The 21459-nt window shown below is 38.1% G+C and overlaps 1 protein-coding gene across 1 annotated transcript in view; it reads right to left on the bottom strand.

Annotated features, from left to right (window-relative positions):
* Positions 1–3650: 3650 nt before the first annotated feature.
* nsg2 (neuronal vesicle trafficking associated 2) overlaps positions 3651–21459 on the bottom strand; it is a 42858-nt gene continuing 25049 nt past the window's right edge. Inside the window, exons 4-5 of the mRNA XM_082141479.1 lie at positions 6655–6765; positions 3651–4826 (exon numbers count right to left, since the gene is read on the bottom strand). Coding sequence (XP_081997605.1) covers positions 4635–4826; positions 6655–6765 — 303 coding nt within the window. The 3' untranslated portion in view covers positions 3651–4634. The remainder of the gene's footprint in view (positions 4827–6654; positions 6766–21459) is intronic.

The raw sequence follows: 21459 nt of genomic DNA, 5'->3' as shown, positions 1-21459 counted from the left end.
CCACCACGGAGCCAGAACCAGCCAACGCATCTGTCCCAGAGCTGGAGCCGGATGCCACTTCCATCCCGAGGCCAGACCCTGCAACCAGGTCCTTTCTGGAATCCACACCCTGCCACCAGGTCCTTTCTGGAGTCCACACCGTGGGGGTATTCCACTCCCGAGACAGTAGAGGAGCGCTTCCCACCCCTGAACTCGCTCCAAGTCACCTGTTTGACGATCCGGTCCCACTCTGTTACCGTCCCTCCTTGTTGTCTCCATCATCTCCACTGGCTCCATCAAGTCACAGTCACTCACCTGCTCCACTGTCTCGAAGCTCTTCGGCTCTGCCGTCGCCAATGACTCCCGCCAGCTCTTTGGTGCCACCTCGGGCCACTTCACCACCAGCTCAGTTTTGTGCGGTGGATCTCCTGGTTGGACCTCGGCCTGTCTCTCCTTCTGCTATGCCTTGGCTCTGCACTCCTTTAGCTGCACTGTTGTCCGCCATTACTATGGATCCACCAGTCTCCCTCCTTCCTCCAGGTCCACCTGCGATGTCACCCTGGGCTATTGTCCCAGTGGCTTTCCCTGAAATCTCTGCTTCGCCCAGCTCATCCTCTGGCGATTGGCCCCAGGGCTCCATCAAATAGAATCATCAGGACTACGACTTAGCTCCTCCCTCCGTTAGCAAGCATGGCACAAGCCGGCTCCTTACATGCCTTATCCTTCGCCTGCTCCACATCTTCCTTGTCCTCCACCAAAGCCCGCTCTTTTCACCATTGTACTGTCATTTACGGCACAAGGCGCCTTGTGGGAGGGGGACGCCTTGTGGGAGTTGTGTTGAAGGGATAGTTCACCGAAAAATGAAAATTAGCCCATGATTTACTCACCCTCAAGCCATCCTAGGTGTATATGACATTCTTCTTTCAGACGAATACGGAGTTCTATAAAAAAATGTCATGGCTCTTCCAAGCTTTATAATAGCAGGGAATGGCCGTTTCTGTTTTTAAATCCATAAAAGTGCATCTATCCATCATAAAAGTGCTCAACTCGGCTCCGGGGGGGGGGGTTAATAAAGGCCTTCTGAAGTGAAGCAATGCTTTTGTGTAAGAAAAATATCCATATTTAAAACTTTATAAAGTAAAATAACTAGCTTCTATCCAAACGAACTTATGGATTCACCTGAAGTCTATGCGCAACTTTTGTTCATGTGTTGTGGTTTCTTGTATAGTGTGTAGTGTTCTCGTTACCCTTCTTATTTACCTTGGTTACTCATGAGTTAATTATTATGTTCACCTGTCTCCAATTTAGTTTCCTTGCTATCAATGTGTATGTATGATCCCTGTTCTGTTCAGTCCTTTGTCAGTTCTCGTTCTTACGTTAAATGGTAAATTAATAATTATCTGTGTATTCTCCAAGTGTTTATTAAAGTATATTTGTTTGTTAATTCCACATCATGCATCTCATTGAGTGTATGATATACTGTACGTGACAGTAAGGATAATTAAAGAAAATATCATTGCTCATATATTGCTCTTTCATTGCTCAGGAGACTTCAATGAGGAGTTCTCAATCATTATTTAATCCTAATTTAAAACTTCATCTGAAATGTTTCTCTTAAATCTGCTTAGGGGATTTGAAGTAAACAAAATTACATTTAAAATGGATCTAAAGGTTATGATACACAAGGATGCTTTAGCTCGGCCATGGGCCCTGTGTCTCGCCTGGTTGCCTGTTGACGGCAACATTTCCCAGCAACATTGCTCAAAAAGTTGAGTGCATGTTAATTTAAAGGGGAAAAATGTTTGTCTTGTAACATTTCAGCAATAACTTGCTAATTTGCCTCTAAAATGACTTTCCTCTTTAACTGACATGACCTATAAATAATAACCAATAGCCAACTTTTTAATGATCTCATCGATTCCTGTTTTTTTTTTTTTTTTGCTTTTGATTGTTTAATAATTCAAAACTACATCTTGTAAAGATTTTTTTTAAATGCTGTTTCATGTTGAATTTAAGGTGTATTATTAATGTTCTCTATTTAACATAATTGTAGGATAAATAGTTGATGGTAGTTTAAATAATTAAAATAATAATGTTCTGTTTCTTAATAATATTAAATCTAAATGCTCAGTATTTATTCATCTTTTTATTCTCATTTCGCATCTATAGCCAATTGATTAAATCACTATTTCCATGGCAGTTGTGTTTCGATCTGTATCTTGACATTCAGGGTGTGGCTCAGTCTTCTCAGCATGAGAGAATATGAGATGGAGAAGAGTTTGAGCAGACAAGATGATCAGGGCTGCTAATTAGCCAAGCAGAAATAAACCAGCTGTCAGTCTAATGTGTGACTGCTGTGCTTCACTCATATGAGACTCCCACCCACTCCAAGAGAGGAATTGTGAACATATTGAGTCAGCGGAATGATTTCAAGTCAGTCCGATTCATCAAGTCATTGGATGTGGTTTTAAGCAGTTAAGTATTGCATTTTTGAAATGTAGTTTACGAGGCTATTGGTGTGTTGCTATTACACAAATATTAATTACCCAGGTATCAGTTATGATAGAGGAAAATTCTTTTGCAATTTTAAAACTCAGAAGACTCAGAATGGATAGGCTACACAAAAAGGAAAATTCTATCATCATCTTGCAATCTCATTTGAATCCTTAATGATCTGTGGAAGACAAACTGAGATATTTAGCTAAATGTGTATGTTGTTCCTTTCCATATAGTAACAACTATCCTAATAGTAGTGCATAGCACTAGTCTGTAAGTCAGATGATGTGTAAGAAAGAACAGACCAAACTTAAGTCAGTGATGATGTAATAGTACATGATATCACCCTTTTATTTATCTATTTATTTAGTTTTAATTTATAGTATAACCTGAGTTTTCAGTTGTTTCATTTATTAGCAGTTTTTCCTAAATTATTTTGGTGAGATTATTTCCCTTTGTGAAAAAATTTAAGTACACTTTAGATAACTTTTAAAAATGACTTAAAAAGTACTTATTATGGAAGTAATATGCGTTACAATATTATATAACTGTTTTCAGACACTTAATTACATGCCAATTACAATTAAATGAAAATGTATAATATATTAAATACAATTAGCTGAACTTTAGTGTTTTTTAAATGACTTTTATTGTGTTAGAAATATGGTAAAAATGTACTGCATTTAAGGTAAATGAAAATACACTTTAATGATATTTCTGTTAAAACATGGGTCAAAATGTCATGTATTGAAATACATTTGCAATTGCATTGTTAATGATGAAGTTGCAATTTAGTATGTAAAATATATTGCTTAAATATTGAATAACGCACTAGTTAAATCTATAATCATGTTCTTTACATATACTATGTTAGTCAACACATCAAAATAAGTGTACTTCATCAAAGAACGACACATATTGTTAATGTTTAATTTGACATTATTACAAAGTTACTTATAAAAGTGTAATTATAGTTGAAGTGTGCTTACTTTAAGTACCATTAAGTGATTTTTTTATTCATTAATGGTATATTATTTGCAGTTTTATTAATATACTTTGAATATTTGAAGTACACTACAAGTGCAAATCCATTACCAATATTTGAAGTACACTACAAGTGCAAATCCATTACCCAGCAAGAACCAAAAGACACAAACAAGAGCAAAAAGACACAATTGAACACCTTGTATATCTTTATTATTTTCAACCTAAAGGATACACAATCAAAAATACTCAAGGCTTGCTACATCTCAACTAACAACAGCACAAGATTTCAAAAATCCCTTTTTTTTCTGACAACGAATATAAAAATGGAAAAAAGAGCAGACTTGTGACCAAACATAGCAGAAAATCAAGCTTTGGCAGGAATTCAGATGAGACATTTCACCATATCATCTCAGAATCCAAGGTTTCGCCCCTGGTTAAATGCAAGCATAGACACCAGCTAAAGCAAGTCGCAAAGCTCTAGACACCTCCATCCATTGAGAAACAGTGAGAATATTACAATGTATCATATGGAGATACACACCATGGTAATTGCTCTCATGAGTTATTTACACTGAGGTTCAAAGTAGGAACCATAACATTCTGTACATTTGCAATATGTATTTTTTGCCATTTTATTTTTGGCCTATATCAATGTTTCATTAATATGCTGTAATGGGTCGTACTCGTACATAAAAATGAGTCTAGCGAGTTGGTTTTGTGTTTTCATATTCTAATGTGAGAGCATGTATGTGTATTTTCTGCCGTTTCAGAAATAAAAGCACAAAACTCCCTGTTTTATCATGCCGTTCAAGATTGTTGTTACCTAACTACATACTGTAAGGGGCTTATGGGTATTCTGTTTCCATAATGGGTCATTGACACTCACAGACATTGTGGGGAAAACCGCTTGACAAGATTTCAGAGTCATGCCTTTGTACAAACAATAGTTGAATATTAAATACAAAAATAAAATAAGAAATACAACAAAAATAAATATTAATAAATAATAATAAAAAATTCAAAACAAGCATATGATTAAAACTACGCAGCTAAAAAAATAAACAATGGACATATGAAAAACAAATGGGCCTGTGGAAATATTAGGGAAATAGGGAATGGCGTTGATGCAGGCGGACGTGATGAAAACCCTTTAAAAAGCAGTGTGTGAGATCTCATTGGCTGTCTGTGTTGGGAGGCTTGGCATCATGTTGGGCACTGCCAGCAGGGAGCCATGGAGAGACCGAGCGGGAGGTGGTCTGCTTGGCCATGCTGTAGTGGCTGATGACGGTGTAGAAGCGCCCGCGGCTGTTGGCGTCCTGGGCCGTGTAGTAGGCCTCCAGAGAGGCAGGGATGCAGCGATTATGCTTTTGAGAAAGTGTAAATGTGAAACGTTACAACTGTGAATTTAGACTCCTGCATTTGTTGAACAAGCAGTTTTATCATTTTCAATTCCTCAACATGACAAATGTGCAACACACACATCACTAATATTCTGTCACTGTCATAGATTAATGTACTCATTGTTTAAGAGGACCTATTATACCCTTTTTTAAGGTCTTGATTTAGTTTTTTGGGGTCTACTCATGGTTGAATGTTCAAAAATGGATTTTTAACAATAATTTAAAACCTTTAAAGCCTTACTGTTATCTACGCGGTTGTTAATCGGTTTTCACTTCTGTTGAAGCCATCAGCCAGCATTATTTCAACTTATAAAAAATAAATAATAATAATAAATCATGTTTAACAATATATTACCCACGTGTCACCGTTATGTTCTGTTTTCATGGACTTCTAGTTTGTTTTCATTTGTCACATGTTCCTTTGTTTAGATTCCCGCCACTCTTTAGTTTCTATGCTCACTGTTATTAGTTTGGTTCAGCTGTGTTCAACTCATTATCTTTTGTATTATATGTTCCTGTGTTCCCTTTGTGTTGGAACTTTATTCTTCTGTGTCTTCGTCTGTCTGCCTGCACACACGTGTAACACCATGATGCTGTACAGGAAATTCCACCAATCAAATTGTCTAAATTACCAAAGCGCGCTAAAATAGCTATTTAGCTCCGGCCACTCCCATGAAGCACGTAATCGAGTTGGCCTCTCAAAATATTTAAGTGTGCGTGTGTATATTGCAATAAACTTAACATATTGTTTACATATATATATACATACATATATATATATATATATATATATGAAGAGTTCAGATGCAAAAGCCTCTAAATGCCATCTGAAATTTTCTCATAGAATGATCATTTTTATCAAGCTTGTATATTTAAATTCAATAATTTCACTCAAATGGCAATGAAGATTACCTATTAATTGTAATTTAAGTGAAATTACTGAACTTAAATATACAAGCTTGATAAAAATGATCATTCTATGAGAAAATTTCAGATGGCATTTAGAGGCTTTTGCATCTGAACTCTTCATATATAGTCAACATTTTTAATGAGTAGTTCTATATATTTCCACTCATTAAAGCTGTTAAGTAAAATCTTGTACCTCTTATTTTTAAATAATGTTTTGCTTCAAATCAAAGTTTGTAATGCTAAGATTCACCTTGCAGCTGGTTGGCTTTGTTTCATAGTGTAACACGTGGTATAACACTTAAAGACTTTTTTTAAATTCCGAGGGGAGAAATTAATGGAAAAAAATACTTCTGGAACCAACGGGCAGAATTATTGTTGCACTCTATATTGGACGTGTTCGTTCCCGAAAAACTCAATCCTACAGTTTCAAGGAGATCAGAAACTCTGACACTGATATAGAGAATAACTCCCGCTGGAGGGACTTTGTGTTTTGTAACTTTGCAGAACTTTTTCATGATCAAACAGCAACATTACACACTAAAGAAAGCTGAAAAATGTAAAAAAGGCATAATAGGATCCCTTTAAAGAAATATATTGTGGAATTTTTGTCCACAAACTCATCCACAAACTTGAGTATCACTTTTAACAACTATTTGCAGCGACGTATGTGCAAAATTTGAAATTAATGTTCATCACTAAATAACTGGATTTATTCATAACATTTTGACAGTTATAAATTAGATTAGAATGGACATAAAAAAAAAAATCCAAAGGTTTTGAGATATTTGTTGCACAGAAGTGTTTTATTTAGCGCTGGCGTGTTGTGTTGTGTTGTGTTGTGTTTAATGAAAGAAGAACGTGGGTTTTGTGTTTATCCTCTTACCTTATACACAAAGCCATCGGGGCAGGTGTGGTCATAGGTGAAGGCTTTATACACCACCAGGAACACTATGCAGGCCAGAAAAGCCAAGGCCAGTACGATAAGGATGGTCACCTGTGTGTGAAAAAAGACACAATTCATCACAGCTCTTTACTGCGCTCCTCCAGCAGTTCTAGAAGTCTTTAAGGTCTCGCTGAATTGCAAAAAGGTCATAACATTTATACACTTCCAAACTGTATTTCTAGCTGGATGCATGATACAAATTTATGAAAGATATACATTTATGTTGTTCTCACATATTATAATAAATGGATTCAAATGTGCACCTTACATGAATAGTGTGTTAATGGCAATAATCAAACAAATCCAAAACAACAGCCAATATCAAGCTCTTCAAGCTGTGTTTTCTCTAAACCTAAGACAGAAAGACAGAACTGGGGCTAAAAGGTCCGGTGTGTGATCGAATCTCTGTTGTCTTTGTTTCCCAGCAGCGCTAATTTTTTCACATCACTGTCATCTTCAAGTACATTTACCTCACAAGATGCAGTTCAATCTGTCACACTACATTTGTCTCAACAAAGCAGCTTATACAATAAATCTATGTGGCCCAAACAAAAAAATCTGAGGCAATTCTCGACCAGACCAGATTAATTTGTCAGGGGTGATTAGTTCTGTACAAAGGGAGGCCACTTTTAGCGTTTTAGTCCTAGACACAGAAAATGAAAGATAAATGAGAGAAAACCAGTTGACATCTGAATATTTCAGAGCTCTTGCAGATACTGAGAAACGTCTGCTGTCAAAGTGCTGCAAACCTTCCTCCGCTGAGAGTCCGTTCACACGACACCGTTTTCAACTATAGACTTTTAATGCATTTTGGCTGATTTGGGGTCAGTACCGTTATCGTCTCCATGTAAACTACAAAAACGATGTCATGTGAACCATGCATATTACGTGTCTATAGGCGTATTCGTTTTTCTTTACAAAGTGACATCGCCAAGACGCCAACTACTGGTGCCTAAAAATACAGCACTTTTAGTCGTTTTCGCGGATCCATGTGACAACGTTTGAACAATATTGTCGTCTGCACGTGAAAACATCATTGCTGTGTAAATGTACCTTAAATCAATAAAAAACTACAAACCTGGTATAAAAATTACCACAAGAGTAACTGATTTTGAGAATGCAGAGGGCGTATAACTGAAATAGAAGTTTGTGAGTAAATATCAGATGATTGGAAATGTTTCTCGTTATTTTGGTTATGCTGCAAAAACCAGTGAACTGCCTACCCAGACAGCATCATCGTAAGTGTGCACCAGGTACAAAGATGGTTCAAATTAGGCAGTATTATGCAGCCTCCTAAAATACCTTGTTTTAGCCAAAATCTAAGGCAGTGCATGTACACACACATAATCCTGATACGTTCAACTGAACAGCAAAACTGCTTGAAAAGCAAAACTGCCAAGAGTATTTGTCTTCTGACACTGGCCGATTTGTTTTTCAGTACTTTTAAGCATATAAATAAATGAAAAACACGTGAAAAAAAATCTACCATTGCTACAAGACAAAATCCATATTCGAGAATTTGCGAAATGGGATCCAAGAAAAAGATAATAGGATAGTGTTTAAAAGCAGGGTGGTCCATCTGGATAAACATTGGAAGAAATGTATTTCGTTCAGTACATAAAACCACAGATAAAAATAGTTATAATCTAATTAAAATTGCCTATTTTACCCAACAGAGTTCTGCAGGGACAATGTATTTTTGTAGGCTGAAACCCAGAAACGACTTGGCATTTTTGCACTTCCGGTTCCATTGTCCTGAAGTCAATATTTTTTTTAAGGGGTTTTAAGTTAAATACCTGAAATAAGGTCCGTCATAAACACAAGCTCAAGATATTTTCACGTTTTATTCTATGACATAAAATCAATAATACCCCCTTGTGATTGTTTTAACAAGATTGAAAAATAAATATACCAAAATGTATTTGAAATACATTACATTTGAAATACATTACATTGAAATACATTACATACTACAAATACATTTGCATGTACTTAATATAAATACCCTGCAATTGTACTGTTGGTATACTAAATTGATATACTTACAGTCTGCTACATTGTAACAACAAATTTTGTACTAAATGTACTTAAGTATATCTTTTGTTGGACCTCAGCACTATTTCTGGATAACTTAAGTATATTTGATTGTGCTAAAGTGGAACTATTACAAGTATACTTCAGAATACACTTTAAATATCTTGCATCGAAAGACTGATATTATACAGAGATCCTACTATCCATACTAATAGTGATATAAAAACACATTTTAGGCTTAATATTAAGAAATGTGCATTGTGCAATAAAGAAGCACTCCAAAGAAAGATAATTATAATATTTATATCAGTAAGTCTCAAGCGATATGTCGGTAAATGCTAATGGATTTGTAGCATACATAGTATGAAATAAATGTATTTAAATACATTTTGGTATAGGTTTTTTTTTTTTAACTAGGGAAAACATTTACTTATCTTGAAAAAGGTGACTTTTCTGCAGCACTCTATGTTTTGTCTCATTATTGTTAGCTTAGCAACATTCTAATGTCAAACCTTGCAAATCAACTGTGTGCACTTCACGCAAGCACTATTTGTCTGGCCTATTTAGAGCATAACAGGCTTGTTACTTAGGGTCCATTCCAGTTTTGGATATGTCAGCACGCGGTTAAGCAGACTACCGGGGTTTGGAACATGGCCATTTTGTTGTCTTCCTTGTGGTTGGGCAGCTTTGTAGTAAAAAATGACATTACTAGAGATGCCTGATGGGAACAAATAGTGATGAGGAGGCAAAATGCAAAATATCAACTGGATTGATTTTAGTATCACATGACCATTATCTGTTTTTCTCTATCTCCATTTATTCATTCTCTCAGCACAGATTAAACAAGTGTACAGCCTGATGTCCTTGGCCAAAATTGGCCTCATTTGTTCCATGTTGCTAAGCGGTGGGACTAGCGCCAAAATGGCTGGGTGCCTTTCATGCTCTAGATTTGAACCACTTTAGTGTTTTAAATCACCCCCTGATGAGACATTTTCAGTTATGTTTTTTTGTGGGGAATCCTGCATGAAATTTGGCTATGGTTTGCAGGAGAACGTCTATTAATGCTTAACTGTCTTCGTATGCATTCAAATACTTTTTTTTCCCCATTACCGTCCCCAGCAAAAGAAAGATAGGGAGTCTCAAAAGATTCATTCTGGCAAATCAAATCCAGACTGAGGACAGAATCGGCATAAAATGAGGTCATTCCGCCTCAAATGTCAACGTGTTTGTGGCACACAAGACATGCCACCATCTGCTTGTTTTTTCATCACCCCCACAAAGTGTATTATTGTGCCCTGCTGATGAGCCTCAAGGTTGCAGAGCATTTTGTTGTTGTTTTTCTTGGTCAACAACAAACAGTGTTGTTAGGTTGTTGTTTTTTTTGGAGGGGTGGGGGGGTAGATAATCTATGTTCAGAAAACCATAATCCCCAGGGTGGATTTATTTATCTTCTCTGGAGTGCTAGGAGTATTAATGCTTTACGCTGATTATGCATGTACTATAGTGTATATAGACCTCTATAAGACAAAAAAAAAAAAAAGACAAAAAAAAGTTATATACTTTCCCCTATTTCACCTTGCCTCACTCCAAATGAACGTCTCATGCATACTGCACACAACTTAAAAGTACTTTCTCTGTCTTGAAAGCCCTAATCTGATTGGTTGACTGCAATTTATGGTATACAGTACACTAGGGTTTTAAATGAGTCTGCCTGAAAGCAAGGTTGTGTGCGTGCTTTAAAGGAACACTCCACCGTTTTTTCATATTAAACTATGTTATTCCCTTAACTAAGACGAGTTGATACATACCTCTGTCGTCTCAGTGCGTGCACTCAATCACTCTCGCGTGGCGACACTTTGATAGCACTTAGCTTAGCACAGTTCATTCATTAGGATCCAAACAGAGATGACGTTAGAAGCGACCAAACACCTCCACGTTTTCCCTATTTAAATACAGTTACACGAGTAGTTACATGACCAGTAGCACTTGGGAGCACTTCGACTCGGCGCAGTAAAAAGTCATGTTGGTTCTAATGACAGAAGTGAGAGGGAGAGGGGGAGAGGATTTTTCAGGAGTGATGATATTACTGCGCCGAGTCGAAGTGCTCCCAAGTGCTATTCCGCCATACATTGTAGTTATCCTTTTTACCCGCTTAGAAAAGCGCCACGTTTTATTTTGTGTCACCATACTTGGTTGTGTAACTACTCGTGTAACTGTATTTAAATAGGGAAAACGTGGAGGTGTTTGGTCGCTTCTAGCTTCATATCTGTTTGGATCCTAATGAATGAACTGTGCTAAGCTAAGTGCTATCAAAGTGTCGCCGGGCGCCAGAGTGATTGAATGCACGCACTGAGACGAGAGAGGTATGTATCAACTCGTTTTAGTTAAGGGAATAACATAGTTTAATATGAAAAAACGGTGGAGTGTTCCTTTAAAAATGTATTCCACTACAGATTACATGCTGTAAATTGAAATCTGTAAAGCATTTCATTATTTTGCTGAAGGTGAATAATCTCATTTAAATACTTTAATGCTTCTCCAAAACTGCCAATTGTTTGTTTAAGCATAAAAAATAAAGAAAAAAAGGCCAGCGTTGCTTTTCAAGTAAGTTTACGAAATAACTAGCCATTTTTTGTACAAAACAATTTGTTTTATAAAAGTCCTTTTAAGAACAGCTCAAGAAAAACTGCTTAGGCGCATTGTGGTAAAGAATGATGCGTTTCAATAATCTGAGCACTCAAACTTATTTATCAGTTAGATTGGGAATGATGGCTACTGTTCATTTATACATGTTTAACGACAGCTACAGATAAATCCACACTCTTGACAATGAAAGTAAAGCAATTCGAACTGCAACATTGTAACAATTGAATTCCTTATTTCAGTAAAAGGCAAATTGATCTACAGGTCTGCAAATGCCCTTAGTAAACAGCAATCAGACGAACAGTGACATTTGTTTAACCAATGCCTAGAGTTTGGGGGTGGGTGGGACTATCTGTTTGACAATTAATAGCAAATGGCGAGTTTTGGGGAGAAACAAAATAGTGCAATTTTGCTAGTGACTAATGACATAAATTACACACAACTTAAAAAATACACACTACAACTGGTAAAAATACCACGTTGCTATCATATAGTATACATTGTTCTCCAATGAACTTCAGTGAATTATGTGATAGCACATTATTACATGCCCAATAAACTTGATATCATGCATATCCAAAAAACGTAAACTCATAAACTAAAACATAAATCAGGTTATGACTGTAGCCATGGTCATGGTAACCATCATCAGTCCGTGGCGTCATTAGCAGAGTGTTTGGAGCCGACGTCACAATTACGTCACGGCGTTAGCTAGAGGCAAAACTGGAGGCAGCCAATACAAACCAGCACTGATTCGGCTACATAATAAGGAGCTTAAAATATTTTTATTATAATTAAATGTCACCTTGTTGTGTTGTTGGGTGCAAGAATCGACAGAGTACAGGCTCCAATTAGACATTTTATCAAATAATGTTTTCTAAAGTATTGTGATTATTTGTGAACCATCTATGATTGTATAGCCTACATTGTTGAGTTTGATTGTGACTAGACTTTTTGAAGAACCTGGAAAGAAAAAAATATCAAATTATCAAAAACATAGTTAAAAAATTAATTTGCTGTATCTGGAATTTTTATTGCTAGAAAATATTCACATCATTAAAATTGCACTGTAATGTCACTCTTTACATGGTCGTCTTCTGGCCTTGCCGCTGACTAGGCAGAGCTTCGGATCGTGTAGATGTCAGGCCACTCAACCGAGGTAGTTTTAAATGTTAATCCTGTCCATCCATTGAGTGAGCGTGTACCAATCTTGTTCTGTCCGTTAAAATTAACTTTTGCAAATAACAATTGCGGTCCTGGACAGTGAGTGACCTTACACATTAAGATAAAATCTGATTTTCTCCAGTCATTGTTAAAAAAACAAGCTAACAAAACTTGCAAACTAGCTTTAGTGAAGCGGCCAGGGGAATCGTTCTGCCTCCACCTAAACTCTGCCCACAAAAAAACTTCACCATGAAACGATTAACTGAAAAGGGGTTTATAAGAGGGTGCCCAAGATACACGTCATCAACTTCTTTGTCTGAAGGAGATATGCAAGCAGGCCCAAGGAATGGCAACAAGACGCAGTGTCTCATTCTCCTTCTCAGGCAAACCATAGTTACAGACGTAACTGTCGGACGTTCCCTTTTGAAGTGGAACTGAACACTGCATTTTGGATTGACGCTATGGGGAACAAATTCCCACTCTGCCATGCTGAAGGAATGCCTGCCTCACTAGGGGTAAATATGCAAAATCATAGTGGGCATAGCTGACTCAACGGATTATTTAACCAGTCAGACCGTCAACCCAGGGCACGTTCATTCAAAAACTCACATAGACCGCCTAGTGGTAGCACTCCCTAAGCTTCCATCTGCCAATAATAGAAGATGCCCTTGCTCCTATGCTCTTGCAGCAAGCAAAGTTACAACCTTCCTTCTTTGCGGGCCATTTTAGCCCCAAGAACAGAGCTCTAAGGAATAAATGGCTTAGCTATAACAGCCTCTTGCTCGACACAGCCCTCACAGAGTATTCGCCAAAGGGAGAATATTTTAAACTACAACCTTGGCTGATACCACTACTTTCGTCCTCACCTCTAAACCTTCCGACCACTGTCTCTACAGACGTGCCAAAACGTTCAGAGGGAGAGAACAAGGAGAAAATTATTATGTCCACCAGGTTCAACCACAAGTGCCCCTTCATTACCCCCATTGCTTCCATTTAACGACCAATGGCAGCAGGTGTTTGATTGGTGGCCTGGAGGGTTAAGTCCGTGGTATGGAGCAGTTCAGCGACTGCTTCAGCAGACAACCCCTGATCCAGATCTCTTAAAAAAATCCCCGGCATCCTGGCCAAATTTGCCCATTGGCCCCTATCCATCATGGCCTCCTAATTAGCCCACATATACTGATTGACTTCATCATTCTCGTCTCCTCTCCACCAGTAAGCTAGTGTGTGGGGGGCGTTCTGCCACAATATGGCTGCCGTCGCATCATCCGGGTGGATGCTGCACATTGGTGGTGGTTGAGGAGATTCCCACCTTCCATACAGTATGTAAAGCGCTTTGAGTACCCAGAAAAGCGCTACATAAAATGATTATTATTATTATTAGATATGCCTGGTAGGCGTGCAACACAGCCATAGTGTGTAAGGCCCCACAGGCCTGACCTGCTGCCACATACGCCATGCCATTCATACACAAAGTGGTCTGTAGCGGCTAAGATGACAGGACAGGAGCCTTTAAAGAGGAAGACTTACCCTGTGAGAGATAGCTCACAAGCGCTTCTTCAACAGGTGGCATCCTCACACATCCCCGCTCGCTAAATCCTTCCACGATTTCTCCACTTGCGTGCGAGATGGGGAAGAAAGGGGAGGCTCATGGGGGAAGGTTGATTATGGCCCAACAGGAAACGCTCATCAAGTCTACCATGAGCCGTTTCCTGTCTCCCACACCCCACGCTAGATCCAATCTGGTTGCGGTGTGGGCCATAACATCCAACGGCTCCCCGTATGCAGGGTTGAGAGGGCTCAGTACAAACGCTATTTTCACCCACTTCAACCACATCCGCCTCCTCCTGGCTGGATGGTGTCAGCAACATGCTATCTGCTGGATCAGATTATGCTAGAGACTGAGGATTGTGAAAGAGCTATTCCTTTTTCAGCAAACTCAACCTGTGATCCCAATGACTTCAGCATACAGCCGCGAGCCGCGAGGTGCAGACGCTTGTCCTCAATTCTTCGAGAATAAGGCTAAACGTGAGCAGAGCTTCCGCACTCAAGCACAAAACACACAGGTTGTGTGTGTGTCCTCAGGTGCCAAAAAGCTGAGACACGGAGGCAAACACTTCCTGAATCGCTTGCTCGGTTTCTTCATAATTCCACGTTCACCACACGATATTTACACAAACGGCTCTTGAAGACAAAAAAAAAGTATCATGCCCTCTTATAGGGCTTGTCAGCCAATGAAAAAAAATGGCGTGATCACAGTTGCTTCAGACACCGGTTACACTGATGGTCAATCCAAGATGCAGTGTTGAGTTCGACTTCGAAAGGGAACAGATTTTCTTCTTTCTTCTCTCTAGACATCAAGGACACTACAAAGTAGTGCTGTTTGATTCTATTATTTTTGCATTGAGTCTGTCCTCTTTTATCCTCTTGTTTTTCTCCTCTATTGTCTTTCCATCATGCTCGGTCTATAATACTCACCGCCTCTCCACTGCCTTTTAATAAATGCTGCAGTCCTTCTCCCACCTGAATGTTCTGCAGTTCAGGTCACCATTTGCTAACCTATGTGACTCCATGTTTAGTCCTATTCGGACGGTAATTGTTTCTCATGGGAACGTAAGGTATTTTCAACATTTACAGTTGATTTTTATTTCCGTTCAAATCCAGAATGTCAGTGTTTTTCTCCCACCACCAGTGTAAAAAATCCCCTGCCAAATTACCTACTGTTTTTTGACAAACACCAAGGTCGTGTGGTAATTTAATTGCCATCCGAATCCATATCTCCAAGTTGACAAGAAGAGATCTATTAAAGAAAAATCACTGTTCAAATCATTTTTGACCACTGCCGAGCACTGTACGCTAACTGTTGCTCTTCACTTTGATTTGCATGCATTTTAAAGATACACTTTTTATTACTAAAATGTTGGAAAGTATTTACAAGAACAACATTTCATCACTGCTCCACCTCAGCGAGTGGGAGCTGTTATGAACAAAAAGGGGAAAGAAGAAAAGCGGAAAAGCAGGTATGCAATAAAAAATTTTAATATAAAAAAATATAAACCAAGCTGCTTTATGTTTACCTCTTGTAAATAAGAGTCTGTATTAACTAATTTCTGCTAATTTCCACATTTTTTTTATAAAAAATGCAAGACAGAAAACCATTCCAAGTATAGCGCGTCTATTTTCCTATATTTTAAACCGGAGATTTAAATAATCAAATAATAAATCGGATACTTTTATTAAATAAAATATGAATTTGTTCTATTATTCCAAGCATATGACATTTTATTTACAGCAGACAATGACTACGTAAGCAGCGCATTTATAGGATCACAAAACTCGCTCCTTCACCAATCACCATCTGAATGCATGAGTTTTATCACTGAGGTGACATTAACTTTTTTTTGTAATGATTATTATGAGAAACAATTACTGTCCAAATTGGGCTTTTGAAAGAGTTTTTTGCTTGATAGAACTTTGCTGATGGTTTTGATTGTTCCTCCAAGACGCATTTGTATAATTACCATAATCATAGCACAATTTAATTTAGGCACTGTATCCTGATACGCAAGGCTTTTTTCCCCCTTAGTTTATAATATGTCTGGCATTTAACTGAACCAGTGTTTCAAGGACATTCTAAATAACTTCATAAAGGACACGTTTCTTGTGTAGCTGAAAGATACTTAGATACTTGAATACTTTTGTTATACTTTTTACAAAAAGTTACACTTTTTTAAATTAATGAAACTCATTGTTCACCAGCGTGTTACATTTCTCACTGATCTCAGTGCTGCTGCTGCTGCTCAACTTTCATAAAGTCACCTTGAAAACAAAACATTTTTTATGGAATATCACAGTACTTACAATAAATGATTTATCTGTGAGCATCATTATTTCCATTTAAATTAATGTGCCCTCGTAATCTTTATGAGTCAAAATCTGCTAAGGGGTAGTAACAGTTGTAAAAAATGATTTTCACTATTATTTACAACAGGATCTGCATTGCCATGGGTTTAAATAAATAAAAAATTCTATAAGAGACAAAAACAAGTTTGCTAAAAATATTTACTTGATTTTCAAAAATCAACGAATTTGTGACTGCTGAAAGTAACATTTTTGACAATCCAAACATGTACGGTAACGTAATTTATTTAAAGGGCACCAATTATGCCCCTTTTCAAAAGATGTAAAATAAGTCTCTGATGTCCCCAGAGTGTGTATGTGAAGTTTTAGCTCAAAATACCAAATAGATTTTTTTACAGCATGTTTAAATTGTCACTTTTTGGGGCTCAGAAAAACGCGCTGTTTTAGTGTGTATCCCTTTAAATGCAAATGAGCTGCTGCTCTGGGCACAGAGGGCGGAGCCTCACGAGCTCACGCTCAGTGTCAGACAATCTCATCTCACGGAAACAGAAACTCTCAATAGCGTGTTCATTTTGACCCGAAGTTGGACAATAATGCCTTCAGAGTCAAAGAATATATACTGTATGGAGATAGAACAGGTAAAGTTTAGTTCAATTACGGTTATAACGTATTTGTCATCTGCTTTTATCCACTATTAATACAAGCCTGCTGTAGCAGACCCCGTCCGAATGATGGCCAAAAATTTACTGATGAGTTCAATGAAGTTTATTGAACATCACACAAATGATGAAGCGTCAGTTTTACTCCAGAAAATCACAGTAATGGCTCAATAAAGAGTATTAAAGTCTTATCCATAAACTCTCTCCCTTTCATTATCAACAACATAAACAGCGAATTACACAAAACACTCGTTACAACTAACAGTAAACAAATATATACACACACCTTTTCAGGGGGTGCTTAATAAACTGGTAAACTTTATATCCGTAAAACGACTCAGATGAACTGTAATAAAGTGCGCGCTCTCCCTTTCATTACTGCCGTGACCAGTATCGCTTCGGAGACTATAAGCTGGATCACAAACAGTTGGTACAGTTCCATCCTCGAGTAATAACGAGAGAAAATGAAGACTGCTATATTCATTCTTACATCCAACAACAAAACACCTCAATCGCTTAGATTAGAAGACACTCGGCGTCAAAACAATGTTGGACTGTGTTTAGCTCACTAAGGGCGGGTCTATGCTAATACAGCAGTGTCAGTCAACAGTCGTGGGAGGGGCCTGTGCAAAAGTACGTCACATTGCCCCGAATCTGAAAGCGGCTTGTTCTGAGACAGTGCTTATGATTTATGGGGATTTAAAAAAAAGATCTGGGTGGATTTTGATCATTATAGGGTTGTTGTGTACACACACTGCCAACACACATTTATGTTCAAACACCATGTAAAAGTGACTTTTGCATAATTAACTTGAAATTAACTAATAATAAACTACGCAAAAAGCATTTAAAATGTCTCCAGCATGTTTTATAGTTACTCAAAAATGAAACATAGTTCACCTCTCACGCACGTTATCAAGTCCGTCAAAAACTTGTCTGTCAGTTGGAATACTAGAAAATTATTAAAAACTTAGACATCGATATAACACACTAATGGGTATCAATCAGTTCACTGAATACTTCATCCACATCATTTGAATATCACGACATTGATGACTGTCAACAAATAACATACATAATACACGGTAATACATACGAGAAGCAGAGGTCCAGTGAGTTCACGCATTTCCTTGAAACCCAATGTTTTATCATCGCTTTCCGAGAAGAGGGAGAAAATGGCGGTCTGAGCGGCCTCAACTGTCCTCAATCGTCTGTCAGAGACGATAACGTGCATAATACATAACGCACGTCAGTATCAATTTATTCATCACATGCTGAAATTGAATAGGAATGATCTGGGAACTGAGTGAAATACTTCACACTGCATGCTAAAGAGAATAAACGCCAATCCAATTGACAAATTTCGCCAGGTTAGTGAACATCCTTCAACGAGTTGATTTTTTATGCATGAACTATGCATTCTGATTCTGACACTCCTGATTTTAATATTTTCAATCATTTTCTAATCTAGACTGAGCTTTTTTTCAGAATTTTGGCAATAGATGAACTGTTAAATGAGTGATCTTGAGATGAGTCCCAGTAGTTGTCTAATTTGACTCTCATATGCTGATGTGATATATAATATAAACTTGACAGGTGATTTCTTTTGATAAAATGTAGTTTCATGCCGACCATGTCAGACGTCTCAATGTCCATACTATCCATCCTAAACAGAATGTGAGATTAAAATAAGTGTGTCCCAAAGCGTGTCCAAAAAGTGCGGATCCGTGCTCACTCTAAATGCTAATACTGCCCACAACCCACTGCACAGCCCTCCCCCAGGAGGAACTACAAACTGTTAAAAAACTACAAAACATGGCGGATATGCGCGACCGATGGTGAGAAGTTCAACAGATGTTCAAATATTGATTTAGGGCCCTATTTTAAAGATCTAAACGCATGGTCTAAAGCACAGGGCGCAAGATCACTTAGTATCACTGACGTCCTAATACACTTTTTCCGTCAGGCGCATGGTCTAAAAGGGTTGTCCCTATTCTCGTAATGAGTAATGGGTGTGTTTTGGGATTTACCTGAGTTAAACCAATCAGAGTCTCATCTCCCATTCCCTTTAAAAGCCAGTTGCGCTCGCGCCATGGCGGATTCGCTATTTACATGACGGAATTGGATAGTGGAAAAACCGAACGCATCTCCAGAGCGCAAACGGATCTGCTCATGTGTGAGGTAAAAGTGCACAAGCAGAACATCTACGGGACAAGCCGGATTCCACCATATCTTTATGTACACAATAATAATCTTTTACATTGTAATCCTTTTATTTTAAATATTTGGCATGTTTGTGTGCTGCTGCATGTCCCTGTGTGTTTAATAAGCAGAGTGTACCCGCGTTGTGGACACGCCTATAAGCGTACATTACTAACGCGCTCTTTAAATAATATATATATACACTCACCTAAAGGATTATTAGGAACACCATACTAATACTGTGTTTGACCCCCTTTCGCCTTCAGAACTGCCTTAATTCTACGTGGCATTGATTCAACAAGGTGCTGAAAGCATTCTTTAGAAATGTTGGCCTATATTGATAGGATAGCATCTTGCAGTTGATGGAGATTTGTGGGATGCACATCCAGGGCACGAAGCTCCCGTTCCACCACATCCCAAAGATGCTCTATTGGGTTGAGATCTGGTGACTGTGGGGGCCATTTTAGTACAGTGAACTCATTGTCATGTTCCAGAAACCAATTTGAAATGATTCGAGCTTTGTGACATGGTGCATTATCCTGCTAGAAGTAGCCATCAGAGGATGGGTACATGGTGGTCATAAAGGGATGGACATGGTCAGAAACAATGCTCAGATGCCCAATTGGCACTAAGGGGCCTAAAGTGTGCCAAGAAAACATCCCCCACACCATTACACCACCACCACCAGCCTGCACAGTGGTAACAAGGCATGATGGATCCATGTTCTCATTCTGTTTACGCCAAATTCTGACTCTACCATCTGAATGTCTCAACAGAAATCAAGACTCATCAGACCAGGCAACATTTTTCCAGTCTTCAACTGTCCAATTTTGGTGAGCTTGTGCAAATTGTAGCCTCTTTTTCCTATTTGTAGTGGAGATGAGTGGTACCCGGTGGGGTCTTCTGCTGTTGTAGCCCATCCGCCTCAAGGTTGTGCGTGTTGTGGCTTCCAGGGCTCCAGACTAACTTTTTTTATTAGGAGCGCTGTAGCCCCTGACTTAAAATTTTAGGAGCGCAAGCAGAAAATTTAGGGGCACATCTTAAATCACCTTGCAATGCAATTATTCACATTTCCCCCAAAAATAACTGTATTACTGACAAATGCTTTGATAATAAATAGACTTAACGTACAGAAATTACAATGTGCAGTTTTATTTTAAGTTCACAGGGCTCCAGACTAACATTTGAGGGCAGCGGCACTAAGTTCTACAGAAAGTATCTGGTAGCACTGTGGGATGACAAAGCACTGAGCTTAATTTGAGGTGTAGATAAAATTAACTTGAACTATTATCATTCATAATGTCTTAATATTAATTCAACAGCAAAATGAGTGACAAAATAGATATTAGGGATTGAAAATAGCCAATAAGCGCCCTCAGCAGCTATGTTTACAATGGTAATTTAATTTTATTTATTTTTTTAAATAAGTGTGAGTTTTCCTACTTCTTGAAACTTTTAGTTTTATAAATAGAGACAATCTTTAAAGGTTGAACAAAAAATGTTTTGGTCAACACATTAAAAATAACATTTAAATATGATATTATAGTTTTGAAGTGCTGGAAAAAGATATGTGTAGGCTACTGTTATAACCACAGTATACCGTTACAGTTAGTGTTACTACATTAAATCCATGGTGAATGTTGCTGATCTGTGGACCTAAAGCCTTCTATAACTTGTTCGTTCATGGCACATGTTTCTCCTGGTTTCCACGTTAGCGCTGTTTGATCTGATATGGTTTATAACAGAGAATTCTGCGTTGAATCTGAATGTTTCTCACTGGATCTCGCAACGATGTTATTAATTCTGTCGCGAACTCAATGGATTTCTTCACTGGATGTCCACGATGTGACGGTGTTGCGTGATCGAGATCCGCCCGCGACTGGCGAGAGAAGCTCTGCGCTGTCTATTATTGGTTCGAACTATTAAACGGTCCGTGACGCAGAAATGAGTAGCGCAGTTTTTTTCCGCTTTCATTTTGTTTTGATTTATTAACATGTTACGGAATACTCTATGCTTGAGGCTGAGAATGTGTCTAACTAGCATATTGTGTTTAAACTGCGAAGTGCCTGCACTGTCTGCAAACTTCATTTTCCCCGCAGTTCTGGGGTAGCGACTGCAACATTCGCAGTTCATTAAGTTCGTCTCCTTACAGTACCTCAACCAGCTGAATTCTTGCAGCCAG

This window comes from Leuciscus leuciscus, assembly GCF_965113295.1.
Source record: "Leuciscus leuciscus genome assembly, chromosome: 16".
Classification (NCBI taxonomy): domain Eukaryota; kingdom Metazoa; phylum Chordata; class Actinopteri; order Cypriniformes; family Leuciscidae; genus Leuciscus; species Leuciscus leuciscus.
Note: the sequence above shows the minus strand (reverse complement) of the source record. Positions and strands in the feature narration are given on the sequence as shown.